The sequence below is a fragment of the Heterodontus francisci genome, chromosome 1 (assembly GCF_036365525.1).
Source record: "Heterodontus francisci isolate sHetFra1 chromosome 1, sHetFra1.hap1, whole genome shotgun sequence".
Taxonomy (NCBI): Eukaryota; Metazoa; Chordata; class Chondrichthyes; order Heterodontiformes; family Heterodontidae; genus Heterodontus; species Heterodontus francisci.
The window spans coordinates 122,618,729-122,638,285 of record NC_090371.1 but is presented as its reverse complement, the minus strand read 5'-3'; the positions used below and the strand labels follow the sequence as shown (position 1 = coordinate 122,638,285).

At 42.0% G+C, this 19,557-nt stretch overlaps 1 protein-coding gene across 4 annotated transcripts in view; it reads right to left on the bottom strand.

The window, feature by feature from the left end:
• The window catches only part of kdr (kinase insert domain receptor (a type III receptor tyrosine kinase)), a 96,966-nt gene that overhangs the window by 35,808 nt on the left and 41,601 nt on the right, over positions 1-19,557 (bottom strand). For 3 of the 4 annotated variants that reach the window (XM_068035180.1, XM_068035189.1, XM_068035201.1), the window contains exons 13-18: positions 18,489-18,839; positions 18,001-18,147; positions 17,004-17,135; positions 9,165-9,271; positions 8,592-8,727; positions 1,165-1,269 (exon numbers count right to left, since the gene is read on the bottom strand). In XM_068035180.1, the coding sequence (XP_067891281.1) occupies positions 1,165-1,269; positions 8,592-8,727; positions 9,165-9,271; positions 17,004-17,135; positions 18,001-18,147; positions 18,489-18,839 (978 nt within the window). The remainder of the gene's footprint in view (positions 1-1,164; positions 1,270-8,591; positions 8,728-9,164; positions 9,272-17,003; positions 17,136-18,000; positions 18,148-18,488; positions 18,840-19,557) is intronic. The other variant, XM_068035211.1, reaches the window with a different exon arrangement.

Here is a 19,557-nt window from a genome sequence, read left to right as displayed (position 1 = left end):
TTCACTATTATGCAAATGTTCAGATTATGCATTAAAATAACTTAGTTAAAGTTATATTCCAATAAGAGAATTAATTTCATATGCTGCAGTTCCATCTGTGAAGTGTTCATGTTAAGTATCTAGATGGATGATGAAGTGTGGTTATACACTAATGGATATTAGTTATATGCAGAATGTGACTGGTAAATTGTAAAATGAATATGACATCGTACTTTATATCGACAACTCTAGGTGAAGGGTCAAGCCCATGGTGCAGAAAATCACCATCATTGAAAATCCATGGTAAGTAAAGAACTAGTAATCATATATATGGTACATTTCTCAGGATCCCATGATTTGATCCTTTGCTGTGGCTGACTTACAATTACATCCCAGAGGATATTTATATGCCAACCAAAATCAATCATCTATATTGTTTATGGAAGTGTTATGTGAACTAAATTTATAATACAAACAATTAACTGAAAAATATATAGGCTGCAAAAATCCGAGGCTGCATCAAAGTATTCCATCACGTTCTCTTGCAGTGAACATTCAAAGATGGTCTTCTAAGGGAAGAGTTTCTGCCCGCCTCTTACAAGGATATAGTTTTGAAAGATGGGGGAAACGGGACCAGGAGTAAAGACCTGTCTCTTAAAGGTATCCTTGTGAGGGGGTTTCTAGTGGTGGGGGTAGGGGAGGCATAATGTTGAATGATGTAAAACATGGAGCATATACCTTCAAAGTTATTGTCAACTTACATTCTCCCCGTCAATAATGTTGCCTATGGAATTTCAGCATCCTCATGATTTTATAGGATAGATTTCATGAATTCACACTCTTGATGCAGAGCCTTACGCACTCAGAATGTGCATCAAGAATTCAGGCACAGAGGCCAGCTGGCACCATGGGATTTTAATGGGTAGAAAATCCCGTGGAGTCTGGTGCGCTCTGCTTCCAAGTATTCCTTGTGCGCTGTGCGCTGTAGGTGTGCAAAAACCCTGTTAGGTAGAGGATTTGCTTTAATCCAAAAATAATTGATTTGCATCTATTGGCTACTCTAAAATGCTGTAAATTGATTGAGATTTGGAAACATACTGGTTTGGAAAAACAGCCATGACAGGTTTAACATCCTGACAATTACAATTTAAATTTTATGCAGAAATCTTTCCAACTTTCATTTACCTTTCAACATCTTGACAGCAACAGTTTTGCAAGTGGAGACTTTTTCAATATTAAATGCAGCTGCTTCAACCACTTTGCCAAAAGCTCCACGACCCAATGGTTTGCCTGATTAATTAAATGAAAGAAGGATCTTTCAATCTTTCAATAATGCAAATTATATGATATAACAAATCTATTTCTTTGAATGCTCTTGGCAAATAGCACACTATAGGGAACACAAATTGGGCTTTTTCAGACAATGGTGCACAACATTAATGAGAAAAGGTTTTGCTGAGGAAAGCTCAACTGCTGTGGTGTTATTAATGAAGCTGCTGTGTGCTGAGGAACATGGTGTGATGGAAACCACACCTGCCAAATGGAAACATATTAATTTTGTCATATAGAGCATTATTTTTGAACATTTACTGTACATTGAAATAACTTGCTTAAAAAGACCACAGGACTGAGTGGCTGGAAACATGGCTGCATATTTGCATTCTGAGAGACAGTTACTCAAAGAGACAATGGAAGTACTCCCTGATGCAAGTAACCAGATGGGTTTTGTCAATAGTGATAATCAAGAGACATTGAGAGTCATTGAATATGTAAAAGCCAGCATTCCACCATCCGCCCACTCCCCACCCACCCCCGCCCACAGCATCCCCCTCTCCACCACTGAGTGTGTCTGGTAAGCGTGGAAGAAATAACAAACTTCACAGGCGATGCTGTTTCAAACAAAAAGTCAGTCACATGACTAACCTGCTGGTCAACCTGGAGTTAATTGAATTGTGCTCACAGAAAGGTTTTGAGACAGACTATAATTGAACTTCAAGAAGAAAGTACCTCTCCCTCGCTCTCTCTCTCTCTCTCTCATGCAAGGTTCCAGGGACCCATGGAAGTAATTTAAGCCTCAGGACAGAAGACCCCTACAACATTCTTGTACCAGTGAAACAAGTTTAAAAGTGCGCACTGGGCCCCAATGAGAACTGCAAGACTTAACTTCAATCAAAGACTTTACATCCAACCCAAAACCAGTAACTGAATTCCATCTACTACTTCAAACCTTCCCCCCTTTAATTCTTTCTCCTCCTCTGTATCTATTTGTGTGTGTGTGTGTTTATCGCGTATGCATGCTAGCGTGGTCGTGTCACATATCCTTAGCAGTTTTAACTGAGTTAGAGTTTTAAAGTTAATAAACTTATACCTTTCTTGTTTAAATTGGAGAAAACTTGTTTGGTGAGCCAGGGCTCACTGAGGGGAAGCTAAAAAAAGTGTTTTTAAAAGTTAAGCCCTGTTACGACCAAGCTAGGAAAAGGCCAATAGGGGAGCCCTAGACGCCTTCCTCACTTGGTCGTAACTGAAATTTGGAGACTAGTATCCTGGATTGGACCCATAGACAAAGGAGAAATTGGAAGTGGGAAGTCAAATTGATCCCAATCTTAAAGTGAAAAGATTTCAATACAAGTTTTCTTGTGGTTGTGTCTGCTAGAATACTAACATGTCCACAACTGAAGCCAGTAACTCCCCAAGCCAGGATGAAGTAACTAGGGATAAGTTAAAGGCACTGTCTATGGAGGAGTTGAGGGATATGGCTGAACAGTGTGGGATTACTCTCCATGCCAAGGTTAGTAAGTCCGAACTCCTAAGACGAGTGGCCACCCATTCTTCCCTTGAATCTGAAGAATCAGAGACAGGGTTAGAAATAGACTCTGACAGGGTATTGCTAGCAAAGATACAACTGGAACAGAGGAAACTTTAATTAGAGACAGGGTAAGAGAAAGACAGGAAAGAGAGAGAGAGAGAGAAAGAAATTTCCAGAAGGAACGGGAGGAAAGAGAGCTGAGGCAGGTTGAGTTAGCTAGGGGGCGACAGAGTAAACCTAGTGAAAGCATGGAAAATACAAGTGGTACGGGCTGTGTACAGAATTTTTAAAATTTTCCCAATTGATTCCAAAATTCAACGAGGGAGATGTGGAAGAATTTTTTGTATCTTTTGAGAAACTGGCAAGGCAGTTAAAATGGCCGGCTGACAGCAGGAATCTTCTGGTACAAAGTAAGCTCACAGGAAAAGGTTTATTCCCTATTGCCAGATGAGAGTTCATTAAATTATGAACTGACAAAAAATGCTATCCTCGGGGCATATGAGCTAGTACTGGAAGCCTACTGTCAGAAGTTTCGAACCCTCAGGAAGCAAGCTGATCAAACTTACTCGGAGTTTGAGAGAAGTAAGTAGCTGGCTTGTGACCAGTGGTTGAGGGCTCTTAAAGTGCAGTCCAGTTATGAAAACCTCAGAGAGATGACTTTGCTATAGGAATTTATAAACTCTCTCCCCCTCTCCATAAAGACCCATGAGGAGGAACAAAAAGTACATAGAGCAAAGCAAGCCACAGTTCTGGCTGATAAGTTTGCTCTAATATACAAGTCGAAACCCCAGGAGAAAACCTTTCCTAGTCACCCTCACAAATCCGAAAAAGACAAAGGATAGGAAGGTGATAGGAGCCCATGCAGTCCTGGGAGAGAAAGAAAACCAAGACACACAGGGGCCCTCCTCCAGCCCAAAAGGAAGGTGCTGTAAGTAGGAGTGAGACCCAGAGACCTGTGTGCTTCCATTGTAATAAGGCAGGTCATCTGAGAGCTTACTGCTGGAAACTATGGGGAAAACCTGTAGGGTTAATCAGGGCATACCCGCTCAGTGCAGGAGAAGGGACCCCACTGGAAAGCACAGCTGAACAAGCTCTGGCTTTACCTGCAGAAATAATAAGACCCAGAAAACATATTGCTGCGGGTGCAGGAAAATTTAATAGGATTCCTGAAGGTTATCAGGATTTTGTGTCTGAAGGGAAAGTAACCCCTTGCGTGGGCAAACAAGCCTGTAGCAATCCTGAGGGACATAGGGGCCACTGGATCCCTTTTACTGGGAAAAGGCCTGACCTTTTCCCCAGAGAGTGCAGTAAATACCAGAATGTGGTAAATGGTATTGGAGGGTGCACTTGGAATGCAACCTAGTTTCAGGAACGGTGACCGTAGAGATTGTCCCTAGTTTGCCTGTGGATAGGGTTGACCTACTCTGGCTGGGGCAAAGGTGGTAGCTTCCCCAATAGTAAAAGAGAGACCACAGGAGGTCAGAGAGACAGGGCAGTGGCAGGAGACAGTCCCCTGCAGTTTCCCTGAATGTGTAGTGAATCAGGCCATGACCAAACCAGCTTCCCCAGAGGAGACTAAATTGGAACTGCAGGCAGATGACCATTAGGTCTGTCTGTCTGAAACAGTTTTTGGAAAGTTAGAGGGCCCAAGGAATGAATTAAATGAATCTTCCCTAGTTGACGCTCAGTGAGCTGACCCAGTATTAAGAGAGTTAGCACAGGCTGCCCAGTCTGAAATTGAAGCAGAGGTACTCCCTGATAGCTATTATTTAAAGAATGAGGTACTGATGAGGAAGTGGAGTTCTCCTCACAGACCTGAGAACAAAGAATGAACAGTGGTTCACCAGTTAGTGGTGCCACAGAGGTACTGGAGGGAAATATTAAGAATGGCTCATGAGATTATAGTGGCTGTACATGTCGGTATACGAAAAACCAAAGCCGGCATAAGACAGCAATTTGACTGGCCAAAACTCCACAAAGATGTGGTGGAGTACTGTAGGAGTTGCCACATATACCAGGTTGAGGGAAAACCCCAACCCACAGTGAAATCTGCACCCCTAAGTCCTGTACCAGCATTTGGAGGACCCTCCAGAAGAGGGCTGGTGAATTGTAAGGGACCACTGCCGAGAACAAAAAGGGACAGGCAGACACAGGGCAGGCAAAAAGTTAGAGAGCAAAGGGAAAAAAGGGACAAAAAGGATAGGTTACAGGAGGTCCGGAAGGATTCCCAAATACAAACCCCTACTGTCCACTATTTCAAAAGGGAGATAGAGAGAAAGCAGGGAATTATAGACCAGTCAGCCTGACGTCGGTAGTAGGGAAAATTCTAGAGTTCATTATCAAAGATTTTATCACGGAGCACTTAGAGAACACTGGTAGAATCGGACAGAGACAGCATGGATATACGAAAGGGAAATCATGCTTGACAAATCTACTAGAATTCTTCGAGGATGTAACTAGTAGGGTTCATGAGGGGGAGCCAGTGGATGTGGTTTATTTGGACTTTCAGAAGGCTTTCGACAAAGTCCCACATAAGAGATTAGCATGCAAAATTAAAGCGCATGGGATTGGGGGTAGTGTATTGCGATGGATAGAAAATTGGTTGGCGGACAGGAAACAAAGAGTAGGGATAAATGGGTCTTTTTCCGAATGGCAGGCAGTGACTAGTGGGGTACCACAGGGATCGGTGCTAGGACCCCAGATATTCACAATATATATTAATGATTTAGATGAGGGAACTAAATGTAATATCTCCAAATTTGCAGATGACACAAAACTGGGTGAGAGGGTGAGTTGTGAGGAGGATGCAGAGAGGCTTCAGGGTGATTTGGACAAGTTGAGTGAGTGGGCTAATGCATGGCAGATGCAGTATAATGTGGATAAATGTGAGGTTATCCACTGTGGTAGCAAAAACAGGAAGGCAGATTATTATCTGAACGGCTATAAGCTGAGAGAGGGAAATATGCAGCGAGACCTGGGTGTTCTTGTACACCAGTCGCTGAAGGTAAGCATGTAGGTGCAACAGACGGTAAAAAAGGCAAATGGTATGTTGGCCTTCATAGTGAGAGGATTCAAGTACAGGAGCAGGGATGTCTTGCTGCAATTATACATGGCCTTGGTGAGGCCACACCTGGAATATTGTGTGCAGTTTTGGTCTCCTTATCTGAGGAAGGATGTTCTTGCTATAGAGGGAGTGCAGCGAAGGTTTACCAGACTGATTCCTGGGATGGCGGGACTGACATATGAGGAGAGATTGAGTCGGTTAGGATTATATTAGCTGGAGTTCGGAAGAGTGAGGGGGGATCTCATAGAAACCTATAAAATTCTAACATGACTTGACAGGGTAGATGCAGGAAGGATGTTCTCGATGGTAGGGGAGTCCAGAACCAGGGGTCATAGTCTAAGAATACAGGGTAAACCTTTCAGGACTGAGATGAGAAGAAATTTCTTCACCCAGAGAGTGGTGAACCTGTGGAATTCGCTACCACAGAAAGCAGTTGAGGCTAAAACATTGTATGTTTTCAAGAAGGAGTTAGGTATAGCTCTTGGGTCTAAAGGGATCAAAGGGTATGGGGTGAAAGTGGGAACAGGTTATGAGTTGGATGATCAGCCATGACCATAATGAATGGAGGAGCAGGCCCGAAGGGCCGAATGGCCTACTCCTGCTCCTATTTTCTATGTTTCTATGTCCGGTCAGCCAAACCCGAAATGTTTGAAAAATTAGACCCCACGTCCTCCTATGGAAATGCAGACACCAGAAGAACCCCACCAGAGTTGCAAACAGCATTTACAGAAACCTGCAAGGTCAAAGAAAGTCCTCCAGTGGGCAGAGGAACTGTGACGGTGATGCCTCACCTAGTCGAAGTGTCGAAGGGGAGTGCAGTAGAATCTGGACAAATACTTGCAAGCAGGAGTGTCCCAGAGGATAAAGGGTAGATTAGCAAAGAATCTCCCCCACAGTCAGGAGAAAAGGGAACCAACCATACCCTAAAGTGAAAAGCACTTGCATGACTCATCAGAGCACTGAAAGAGAGATCAGAATGGATTCACCCACTGCCAGCTCCCATAATCAGAACTCCAAACCAGGGCTAAATAAATCTAACCCTCCCCCTGCAGACCTCAAAAGGAACAAAGGCATCTTAGACATGTGCAACCTGCAAACCTCCCCAAAAGTCACATGTTTATTGGGATGCCCATTCCTAACATATTTCAGGCTGATAGTGATGAAACATTAAACCCCTTGGGCACATATCTATCTCAGACCCACCTCAAGGGAAAAGGGGCAATTTAATGCAGCACTGCTACAAAGGAAAGACAGGCTGTAAAAAAAAAAATCAGATTTTCAGAATGAATGAGAATGAATGAGAGAAATGCATGTGTGTTTTCCTGTACTTTCTCTTCTTTCTATTTTATAATGAAATGCTCCCCCCAATGTCGCATTTCATTCCACCGGATGTAGAGGTGTGACAGAAACCACATCTGCCAAATGGAAACATATCAATTTTTGAACCATTACTAGACCTTGAAATAACTTGTTTAAAAAAACCACAGGACTGAGTGGCTGAAAACATGGCTGCATATTTGCATTCTGAGAGACAGTTGCCCAGAGACACAATTGAAGTACTCCCTGATCCAATTAGCCAGATGGGTTTTGTCAATAGTGATAATCAAGAGACACTGAGAGTCATTGAATGTTTAAGAGCCAGCATTCCACCCGCCCCCCCGCACCACACCCCCACCACTCCAATTGTGTCTGGTAAGCTTGAAATAATTAACAAACTTCACAGGCAATGCTGTTTCAAACAAAAAACCAGTCACATGACTAACCTGCTGGTCAACCTGGAGTTAATTGAATTGTGCTCACAGAAAAGTTCTGAGACTGACTACAACTGAACTTCAAGAAGAAAGCACCTCTCTCTCTCATACAAGGTTCCAGGAACCCATGGAAGTAACTTAAGCCTTAAGACAGAAGACCCCTGCAACCTTCTGGTAGCAGCAAAACAAGTCTGGAAGTGTGCACTGGGCCCCAACAAGAATGGCAAGACTTAACTTCAATCAAAGACTTTACATCCAACCCAAAACCAGTAACTGAATTCCATCTACTACTTCAAACCTTCCCCTCTTTAATTCTTTCTCCTCCTCTGTATCTATTTGTGTGCGTTTATCACGTATGCATGCTAGCGTGGTTGTGTTGTGTATTCTTATCAGTTTTAACTGAGTTAGAGTTTTAAGGTTAATAAATTTACACCTTGTTTAAATTGGAGAAAACCTGTCTGGTTCATTTCTTTGCAATTACAATTAGAGAGCAGTGAGCAAGGACTCACTGAGGAGAAGCTAAAAACATGGTGTTTTTAAAAGTTAAACCCTGTTATGACCAAACAAGGAAAAGGCCAAGAGGGGAGTCCTAGACCCCTTCCTCACCTGGTCATATCAATGGTCAATAGATAATACAAAAATGCAATACAACTGCAGCAGCAAGTCATTTACTAAACAGCAGATTTTAGTAACTTCCATTGACTACAGCGTTGCACTGCCTCTGAGATTTGATAAAGATGAAAACATGTATGGCATAATGATACCTGGTTTTATCCCAATCATGCGCTTTATAGCTCCCACAGTTACAGATTATAAAATTCTCAACAAAACTTGCAGACAAAGGCTTTTGAGTTACTAATACAGAACATTGTATATCCCTGTATCATGTCAAAGATAAGCATTGTATTGATTAATGATCCAGAGATTTCATGTTCAGGTTATATTCTAAAGGGAGAAATATATATGAGAGCAACATGTTGGGGAATCTCACCTAATTTAAGTCTGTCCCTGGGAAACTCCCATTTACTGGCATCATACGGCAGCCGTTCACACTGTTCATCCATAGGTATTTCATCAGGGTCCATGATGATTGACAAGTACCCTGCCTTCAGTTCTGCATCATTGGGCTGGAAAAGAGTGACAAGTCAAGTTACTTTAACTGCCGGCTCTGGCCATGCTCACTTTAGCGACTGTTGAGAAAAGACACAGAGCAGTCAATGATCCAGAATTAAATGTTGCCAAACAAACAAAAGCACACGTCACACCAGCTGAACTGAACATGCATGCCTCGCTCCCAATTACTTCAGATTTCATTGTAATACACAAGAACAGTCATAAGCATGCAGCATTGGGCAACAAGTCTTTTTTCCCCCATGAATAGAAATTCTAATTAACACACATTAGTCAATCCTTTGTTAAATCATGCAGCAGCATTACAGAAAGAAAGAAAATGTGTGTGTTGTTTTAAACACAAAGGAAAGATCCACATGAAAGGGCTACAGTCAGTTTTCATTTGTCAGGCAATGTATGTTCCCGTGGGACAATGGGAGGATTGTTTTATTACCCGCTTTATTGTTCGAATGATGATTATTAGAAGCAACCAAAAGAACAAGGCGATCACTCCAGTGCCAACCAGGATGATCAACTCGAGATTTGCCTTGTCTTCAATTCCTGGTACAGAAGAAAAAAATCCTTTCAGTTTGTGGAGATGCATATGATCATAGATAGATAGGAATTTATAAAGGAACAGATAAATACACAGGTAAAGCCCTAAATAGGTACTGAAAAATACAGCTGCAAAATAGAAAGAACTTGATGAGCTTGTAATATACAAATTAGATTAAGTAAAATAACAAAAGATGACAGCACAATTTAGTAGTCACATGATTTGCGACTTTAAGAAAATATAACCATACTCTTTATATTACAGAGTACAAGCAATATATAGCAGATGTCCAAAGTAATGCAGTACAAGACTTTATAAAGCACAAGTAGATCTGTGTGTTGCTCATAGGTAGTCTGCAAGACTGTGTTCAGGCATTCTGCTGCAGGCTAGTGCATGTATTGCAGTGGGGGGTACATGCGTTGATGCTGCTTGGATTTGTAGTTGAGTTATTTTGTGTAATTCTTAGGACCTAAAATGAGCTATTTTAAAAAATATCACATTGTTCTTCCATAGTGTTACTTATTCATAACAAGTTACACTTATATAGCAACTTTAATGTAGAAAAATGCTTCAAGGTGATTCACAGAGGCCAAATCAGATGAAAACTGGATGCTGAGCCAAAGAAACAGATATTAGAAAGGGTGCCCAGAAGCTTACTGTCAAAGAGACCAGTTTTAAGGAGCATCTTAAAGGAGGAAAGAGAGGTGGAGAGATGGATGAGCTTAGGAATTAAATCAGAATGTAGGGCCTAGATGGCTAAAGGCGTGGATGTCAATGGTGGAGCAAAGAGGGGAGGGGATGTCACAAGAGGTCAGAGTTCAAGGAACACAGAATTCGGGAGGAGGGGCCTGTAGTGATGGCGGAGGCTGCAGAGATACAGAGGGGCAAGGTCAAGTGGTTTAAACATGAGGATGAGAATTTTAAATTGGCTCAAGTCTGCCAAAATTTCCAATCAAGATCAAGAATAGGTGATAAAGTATAGTTTGAGTTGTCAATTTACAAACTAATTTCATTATTAATTGCAATGAGCATACTCAGGAAACACTGGAATACATAGCAAGTCCATCACCATCTGAAAAATGAAAGGGCAGGTTAGTGTTTCATGTGTATATCCTTTAACAGAACAGGCCCTTACCCAATATATAAACTTTCTATCTCAGTGATAAAGGACTTGATGTATATTTCCAGTAATTTCTGCTTTGATTCTACATTTCCATCATTTTCATTTTTTAAATCTCTGGTGTATAAATGCAGTAGGTATATAGGTTCTTTATATTTCATCAATAAGTAAAATAATTCTAAAACTTACTAAATATAATGAGTTATTAATTAGCTTCAGTTAGTAATCATCATTGGATTCAGTCAACACCTTAATTTAACTATTACATTGTCACCAATTAACTTAAATAATCAGTAATGGAGTTATAAATGCACATGGCTTTACAATTTGTTTGGCAGCAACCACACAACTGTTGCTTTCTATATAAAGTACTATTAAAATGGTGTATGCTACCTGCTTTGTGGATACTAACAGTTTGGGATGTGGATATTAAGAAGATTATGATTGGGAATAATAAGGGCTAAGATGAGGATATTAAGGCTTAAATATTTTAAAGCACGGTTTAAAACATCAATGTATAAATACCCTTTAATTCTGCACAGCAGAAATAACTATAGTTGATGCGCATCAAGATTTGCTTGGCCAGCAAGGAGAATCGGCAGGCACATGAGGAGACTGGCAGAAATGCACCGGCACAGTGGCGCAGTGGTTAGCACCGCAGTCTCACAGCTCCAGCAACCCGGGTTCAATTCTGGGTACTGCCTGTGTGGAGTTTGCAAGTTCTCCCTGTGTCTGCGTGGGTTTCCTCCGGGCGCCCCGGTTTCCTCCCACATGCCAAAGACTTGCAGGTTGATAGGTAAATTGGCCATTATAAAATTGCTCCTAGTATAGGTAGGTGGTAGGGAAATATAGGGACAGGTGGGGAAGTGGTAGGAATATGGAATTAGTGTAGGATTAGTACAAATGGGTGGTTGATGGTCGGCACAGACTCGGTGGGCCGAAGGGCCTGTTTCAGTGCTGTATCTCTAAACTAAATTAAATCAGGTGCAAGGATAGACAAAAGCAAAGGAATGGGGAGTGCAGGGTCAGTACAGTGGAGTTGTTGAGTTTCACTGTACTTAGGATGGGTCATGTAAAGTGACCGCCACAGCACTACCTACAGCATAATGCCAGATTTTAATGGCCCAGATTTTACTGTCACTGGTGGATGAAAGATGCTCACCATTCATTTCACTTACACCTGCCAACAGAATTTTTATGAGTTTTTGCATAGCACCTTACGACGATTGCGAGTCTGATAAGGCGTGGCATTCCCTACAGAGCATCTGGAACCTGTATGAACAGGGCAAGCAACAGCGTATCTCTTCAACCAATCAGAGACAAGATGTCCTAGAGGGGTCAAGGACAGAACCTATTTAGTTAGAGTTAAGAAACAATACAGGTACCATTACACTACTGGGTGTATTGTATAGGCCACCAAATAGTGGGTAAGATATAGAGAAGAAATTTTCAGGGAAATTACAGAGAGGTGCAAAAACTATATAGTGATAATGGGGGACTTTAATTAACTTAATATAAACTGTGATAGTAATAGTGTAAAGGGCGGAGACGGGAAGAGTTTTTCAAGTGAGTCAGGAGAATTTTCTTGATCAGTATGTTTCTGGTCCACTGAGGAAGGAGGCATTGCTGGGTCTGGTTCTGGGAAATGAAGTGGATCAAGTATCAGTAGAGGAACATTTAGGGAACAGTGACCACTGTATCATAAGGTTTAGGTTAGCTATGGAAAAGGATAAGGATCAATTTAGAGTAAAAATATTTAATTGAATCATAGAATCATAGAAAAGTTACGGCACAGAAGGAGTCCATTCAGCTCATCGTGTCCGCCCAATCTAATCCCACTTTCCAGCACCTGTTCCATAGCCTTGCAGGTTACAGAACTTCAGGTGCATGTCGGGGTACCTTTCAAATGAGTTGAGGGTTTCTGCCTCCACCACCAATCTGGGCAGTGAATTCCAGATGCCCACTAACCTCTGAGTGAAAAAGATTTTCCTCATGTCCCCTCTAATCCTTCTGCCAATCACCTTAAATCTGTGCCCCTTGGTAATTGACCTCTCTGCTAGGTGAAACAGATCCTTCCGGTCTACTCTATCTAGGCCCCTCATAATTTTGTGCATCTCAATTAAGTCACCCCTCAGCCTCCTCTGTTCTGAGGAAAACAACCCTAACCGATCCAATCTTTCCTCATAGCTGCAACTTTCAAGTCCTGGCAACATTCTTATAAATCTCCAGAGCAATTATGTCCTCCCTGTAATGTGGTGACCAGAATTGTACGCAATACTCCAGCTGTGGCCTAACCAGGGTTTTATACAGTTCCAGCATTACATCCCTGCTTTTGTATTCTGTACCTCGGCCAATAAAGAAAAACATTCCATATGCCTTCTTAACCACTCTATCTGCCTGTCCTGCCACCTTCAGGGATCTGTGGACATGCACTCCAAGGCCTCTCACTTCTTCTACCCCTCTCAATATCCTCCATTTTATTGTGTATTCCCTTGCTTTGTTTGCCCCCCACCCCCCCAAATGCATTACCTCACATTTCTCTGGATTGAATTCCATTCACCACTTTTCCATCCATTCAACCAAACCATTGATATCATTTTGGAGTCTACAGCTATCCTCTTCACTATCAACTACATGGCCAATTTTTGTGTCATCTGCAAATTTCCCAATCATGCCTTTCAAATTTAAGTCCAAATAATTAATATATTCCACAAACAGCAATGGACCCAACACTGAACCCTGTGGAACGCCACTGGAAACTGCTTTCCAATCGCAAAAACATTCATCAACCACTACCCTTTGTTTCCTGTCACTGAGCCTATTTTGGATCCAACTTGCCACACTCCCCTGTATCCCATGGGCTTTCATTTTTCTGACCAGTCTGCCATGTGGGACCTTGTCAACTGCCTTATTAAAATCCACGTAGACCATATCCACTATACTGGACTCATCAATCCTCCTTGTTACGTCCTCAGAAAATTCAATCAGGTGAAGGAGGACCAATTGTTGAGAACAGATCTGTTCCAGGTAAATTGGAATCAAAGATTGGTAGGAAAAATGGTAATGGAACAATGGGCTGCCTTTAAAAAGATGGTTCAGGTTCAGTCAAGGTACATTCCACAAGGGGGAAAGGAAGGGCAAACAAAGCCAGAGCTCCCTGGATGATGAAAAAGACAGAGAGTAAGCAGAAAATGGGCGGAAATTTCCCAATTTGCCCATTGCCTTCCTAACCACTCATTTTTGTTGGGAGCGGGGAAGGCCAAGACGTCCTTCCTGCCCAGAGGCCAATTGAGGCCCTTAAGTGGCTAATTAATGATGAATTACAAGCATCTTCTCGCTGCCGCTGGCATTTTATCAGTAAAACAAAGTAACCTCCCTGTGGGCTGGGGAGACGTGGGCCTCCTCCGTTGCAATCTGTGGCCCACATAGGGCCCCCGGCATCAAAGGCTACCCCTCCGCAAACAACTTCCACCCCCCCCCCCCCCCCCACCCACTGCCCTCAACGACCGCCCTCCTTAAAGAGATGGAGATCCCAACAGCAGGCAGTTAATTGGCTGACTGCCTGCCATGGAAATCGGCTGGGGCTCCAAAACATGGCTGAATCGAAGTCACCCCCACCTTCAGGTCTTATTGCCGGGTATCCTGCTGTCAAGGTAAAGTCCAGCGCAAAGGATGCACATGACAGATGCCAGGTTGATAATACAAGTGAGAACAAGGCTGAATATAGAAAGTACAGAGGAAAAGTGAAAAAGGAAATCAAACAGGCAAAGAGAAAGTATGAGAAGAAACTGGCAGCTAACATAAGCTAACTTAAAAGGGAACCCAAATGTCTTCTATAAGCATATAAATAGTAAAAAGGCAGCAAAAGGAGGGGTAGACATGATTGGGGACCATAAATGGGTGGACACGTGGCAGATGAAATTTAATGCAGAGAAGTGTGAAGTGATACATTTTGATAGGAAGAATGAGGACAGTCATCGAGTCATTACGCCACAGAATGAGACCATTCAGACCATCAAGTCCATGCCAGTTCTCTGTAAAGCAATCCAGCCAGTCCCATTCCCCCGCTCTATCCCCAAAGTCCTGCAAGTTTATTTCCCTCTAGTGTCTATCCAATTTCCTTTTGAAACCATTGATCATCTTCACTTCCACCACCCTTTTAGGCAGAGGATTCCAAGTCATTACCACTCACTACATAAAAAATTTCTTCCTCACATTCGCCCCTGCTATATTTCATGCCCAACACCTTAAATCTGTGTCTCCCAGTCCTGTACCATCAGCTAATAGGAACAGCTTTTCTTTGTTTACCTTGTCATAATCTTTACACAACCTCCATTGCTCCAAGGAGAACAACCCCAGCTTCTCCAACCTAACTTGTAGCTAAATTACCTTATCCCTGGAACCTTTCTGGTAAATCTCCTCTGCACCCTTTCAATTACTCTTAAATCCTCCCTAAAGTGTGGTGACCAGAACTGGATGCAATACTATAGTTGTGGCCTAACTAGAGCCTTATAAAGGTTCAGCATAACTTCCCTGCTTTTGTACTCAATACCTCTATTTATGAAACTCAAGATCCCAAATGCTTTGCTAACTGCTCTCTCAATATGTCCTGCCACCTTCAAAGATTGATGCATTTGAACCTCCAGGTTCCTCTGTCCCTGCACACTCTTTAGGATTGTGCCATTAAGCCTATATTGCAAAATGTATTAACTCATACTTCTCTGTATTAAATTCCATCTACTACTTGTCTGCTCATTCTGCTAGCATATCTGTGTCCTCTTGCATTTGATTGGTATCATCTTTACTGTTTGCCACACCTCCAAATTTGGTATGAGAGGCAATATAAAATAAAGGGTGCAATGTTAAGGGGGTGCAGAAACAGAGATACCTGGGGCTATATGAGCACAAATCATTGACAGGCACCTTTTCGGCCTATGGCAATATGTGCTCACCTGGTCCACTGGGAAGTCGATCTTGTACCATGAGGGTGTAGATGTCAACAGCTATCTGCCGTGACATCATGAGCCTCCTAAGGCACTGGTACTCAGACATGACATGAGAGCTAATCCTCTGCCTGTAGACCCTGTGCTGGTGGTCTCGCCTCCTTCCAGCTGCATCTCTGTGTCTTTCCCCTCTGTGGAAGGGCATGTGGCTGAGAAGAAGGCAGCTGGTGCTGCTGTTGGTGTTGCTCCTGCTACTGCTGGAGCATTTAGCAGTGGTAAGACTCCTGCCCATGACCCTTAGAAGAGGTGGACAGCAGAGTTGCATTAGTTGCTCCTGTGCCACTCTGAAGGCTGGCAGCAAGGAAGTGCAGCTGGAGGTGTGTGAAGTACTGGTCATGTGAAGTATCTTAAACGTAGTTCACAATCAACTGTCAATCAGTGAAAGTACTCTCTGACAGAAGGAGTGCTTTGCACAGGAGCTTCACACCTGGCCAAGACTACAGTTCTTCAGTGTAACTGATCAAAGTCTTCACAGCTTGTCAGTTTCACTGAGGAAGTCCCTTGTGGTGTGCACTCGCCATCTGCAAGCTGCCGGGTTGTAGACACAGCGTGAGTCTACTCTGCTCTTGGAAAGAGGGCATCCATGCACAAAGTCCCTCTTAATTACTTTCTTAACAATTTCAATTGGCTACCCGCCTCAGCTGCAGGGTTTCTGACTTCACTACCAACCCACCCCTGGGAAGATGGAAGGAGGTGGGAACACGCCAGGATATCAGCCAGGTGGCATTTTCTGCAATTTTCCCACCTTGAAACCTGCCTCCACTAGCCTGGGAAAACTCCATCCACAGAGTCTAAACAAGGAAGTGAAGTTAAAGTATTTAATTTAATGTAAATCATGTACAGAAAGCAAAATAAAGAGAGGGAAAGAAAGATGGGATTAAGAGAGAATAAAGAGACAGAAAAAAGTAAGGAAAAAACATTTTTATTTTAATTTTTAACTTTTTTCAAATCTCCAACAAATCGAATCTGAAGAAATGAGATTCTACACTTTTAAAAGTAGATTATCAATGCCAAAAAGGTTGTTTAGCAGTAATGAAGACTTATCACACTGTTAAAAACTCATTTACACTTGAATAGATAAGCACTAAATTTTTCTGGCATGTTTAGTGGGTATCTAGTGGGTAGGTGTCATAACTTCACACCCTTCATGTATGTGAATGCTGAGTCTTTCAGTGAGATACTGTTAGAAGTAAGTTTCTAGAGGAGCTGGGGAACTTGGTCAGCAGCTTTAACTGCCGATGCACGGACACTGGAAGTTTCTGTCTGACTTACTGCTTCATAACAGCGAATGCTGATAGCTTCACTGTTATTTCTACCTCAAAATCTGGGTTGATATGTTTCGACTGCTCAGCATTTTATAGTATAGGGAAAGCAACAATTGTGCTGTGCTATTGAACAAATTGTAAATCCATGTGCATTGATCAGTTATAGCATCTGCATTATTGCAAACATTAATAGCAAATATGAGATAAAGTGTGTCATTGCAGCCTTACATTATGGTCAATTAGAAATACTGCCTCTTGACTGAGCATTATATAAATTTAATTTCAGTTCCAAACCACCCAGGTGTAATTCTGCCTGAAAATCTGTTTTTCTTCTTAACAGCTTCCTAACCTTCTACAGCAATCATAGCCGAAGTCTCTGCACAGCCCTGCATGTTACAAGCCTCACACTTGTACATCCCTTCATCTTCCTTCTTCAATCTCTGGATATTCAAGGTCCTGTTCAGCTCGCCTAGAACAATGCCTGGCAGGACACAGACACACAGCATTCGGTCAGTGAGACACCATTTCCTGCATTCGTCACAATATTACAATTCAGAGTGTGAACAAAAACGACAGGATACACTGAATTACAAGGCAATATAAAAGAATAATAGTAATCACACTGCCAAACACATATTTTTGTACAATGCTTATTATTTATTGTATATTATTCGAGAACTTTTACAAATTATGTGTTGGCTTTCTGCGTATACTGTGAAGCAATTAGTTTCAATCTGTATCATTTTAAATTTTGTTTTACTCTCCTCCACTCTAATTTTCTCCTTTCTTTTCTGAAGATAATATTCGGTATATCTGCACAGTAATGGCCATCCTCCAGTATCTCCACTGGAGTGAACATTCTTGCTGCCTGAGGCAGTGAGCTTGCTATTTGACCGCAGCAAAGCCAAACTCCATCCTTAGCCAATTTTGTACACTTTTCACCAGGAATCAACAGGCAGTTATCAAAAGCATGAATACTGACTTTTTTTAGATTAGGAAGTGTGTGAATTAATAGAATTATCCCCTTAAAGGCAATGTCATAAGGAAATTACAAAGAGAGTAATTTTGACTTTGCAAATGATGTAAAATAGGCACTCAGATCAGCTGTAAAGTTTACATCTCATTGAATGGAAATGAAGATCAGGAGAGATGTATAACAGGCAGGTGATCCAATATCACCTGTTTTACACCACCATCCAAAGTCAAAATTACTCCCAATAATTGCCATTGTGTTTTACATCCCTAGTAGGAGATTTTGTCTTCCAAAACAGATTTGAAAGATGGCACTGTTATTTTACGCATATCTTCAACATTGATATAATATTGAGGATTTAGAAGCACCCTACCTGACACCTCCAGAAGCTGCTTGTCATTTTTATACCATATAATATGTGGGTTCGGTGCCCCAACTACATCACACTTCATCTCTATGGAAGAGCTCATGTTCACTGTTTGGTCTGTCAGATTCTGAATCACCATTGGAGCCTGTTGAGCTGCAATGAAGATCAGAAGAAACTTTACTCAGTCAACATCTTTGAGTGTTGTTGCACACAAATAATGTTCAACACTGTAAAGTAATAGCATGACATGAATAGAATTGAAAGCTGAATGGGGGCAGGTGGTTGTTGCGTTGTGCTAAGCCTGAAACGTGCTTTTGACCAATATCACTATTTAATACGAAATGAAGATGTTGACAGTGACTGCACGAAATCAGGAAAAGCTCCCTTTCTCAATGTCAGTAATCCTCTCTGTAATAAGCACAAATATTTACCAAAAAAGCAGCACAATGGTTACATATGATATAGCCGATCAGTTCATGGTATTTCTTTCTCACCTTCTACAGAAAGAGTCTTCATCATACAGTGCTTTTCACCTGTCTTTTTATTCTGGGCTTCACAAAGATAAACTCCTTGATCTTGAAGTGATACATTGCTGAAACTCAGTTCGATGGTGATATTTTCAGTCTTGTGGCCAGCAATCATCCTCCAGGTCATCTGTTGTGCATCACGTTGGAGGTGTTCACATGGGAGGATGGCAAGGTTGCCATGGCAGCTTTGGAGAATTGTGGGGTGGAGCTTGTACCACTTTAGGTTCTCGTATGTAAATCTGTCTGCTTTGCACTGAAGAGTTACATTATCATTTTCAATGGGATGGTCAGTAGGCTGCAAATTCATTTCAAGACCCTCTGAAAAATTAGAAATATAAATCCAATCAATTGTCTTTTTCTATAAAACTGCTAGGAAACAACGATTCAAGTAACATTAAATGTACCATTAAATTCACATATTCTTTTTGGAGCTAATACCGAACATACGAATTTGGAGCAGGAGTAGACCACTCGGCCCCTCCAGCCTGCTCCGCCATTCAATAAGTTCATGGCTGAACTGATTACTCCACATTTCCACCTACCCGCGATAGCCTTTCACCCCCTTGCTTATCAAGAGTCTATCTACCTCTACCTTAAAAATATTCAAAGACTCTGCTTCCACCGCCTTTTGAGGAAGAGAATTCCAAAGACTCACAACCTTCTGGGAGAAAAACATTTCTCCTCATCTCTGTCTTAAATGGGCGACCCCTTATTTTTAAACAGTGACCCCTAGTTCTAGATTCTCCCACAAGGGGAAACATCCTTTCCACATCCACCCTATCGAGACCCCTCAGGATCTCATATGTTTCAATCAAGTCGCCTCTTATTCTTCTAAATTCTAGCGGATACAAGCCTAGCCTGTCCAATGTTTCCTCATAAGACAGCCCGTCCATTCCAGGTATTATTCTAGTAAACCTTCTCTGAACTGCCTCCAATGCATTTACATCCTGTTTAAATAAGGAGACCAGTGCTGCAAACAGTACTCCAGATGTGGTCTCACCAATGCCCTGTACAGCTGAAGCATAACCTCTCTATT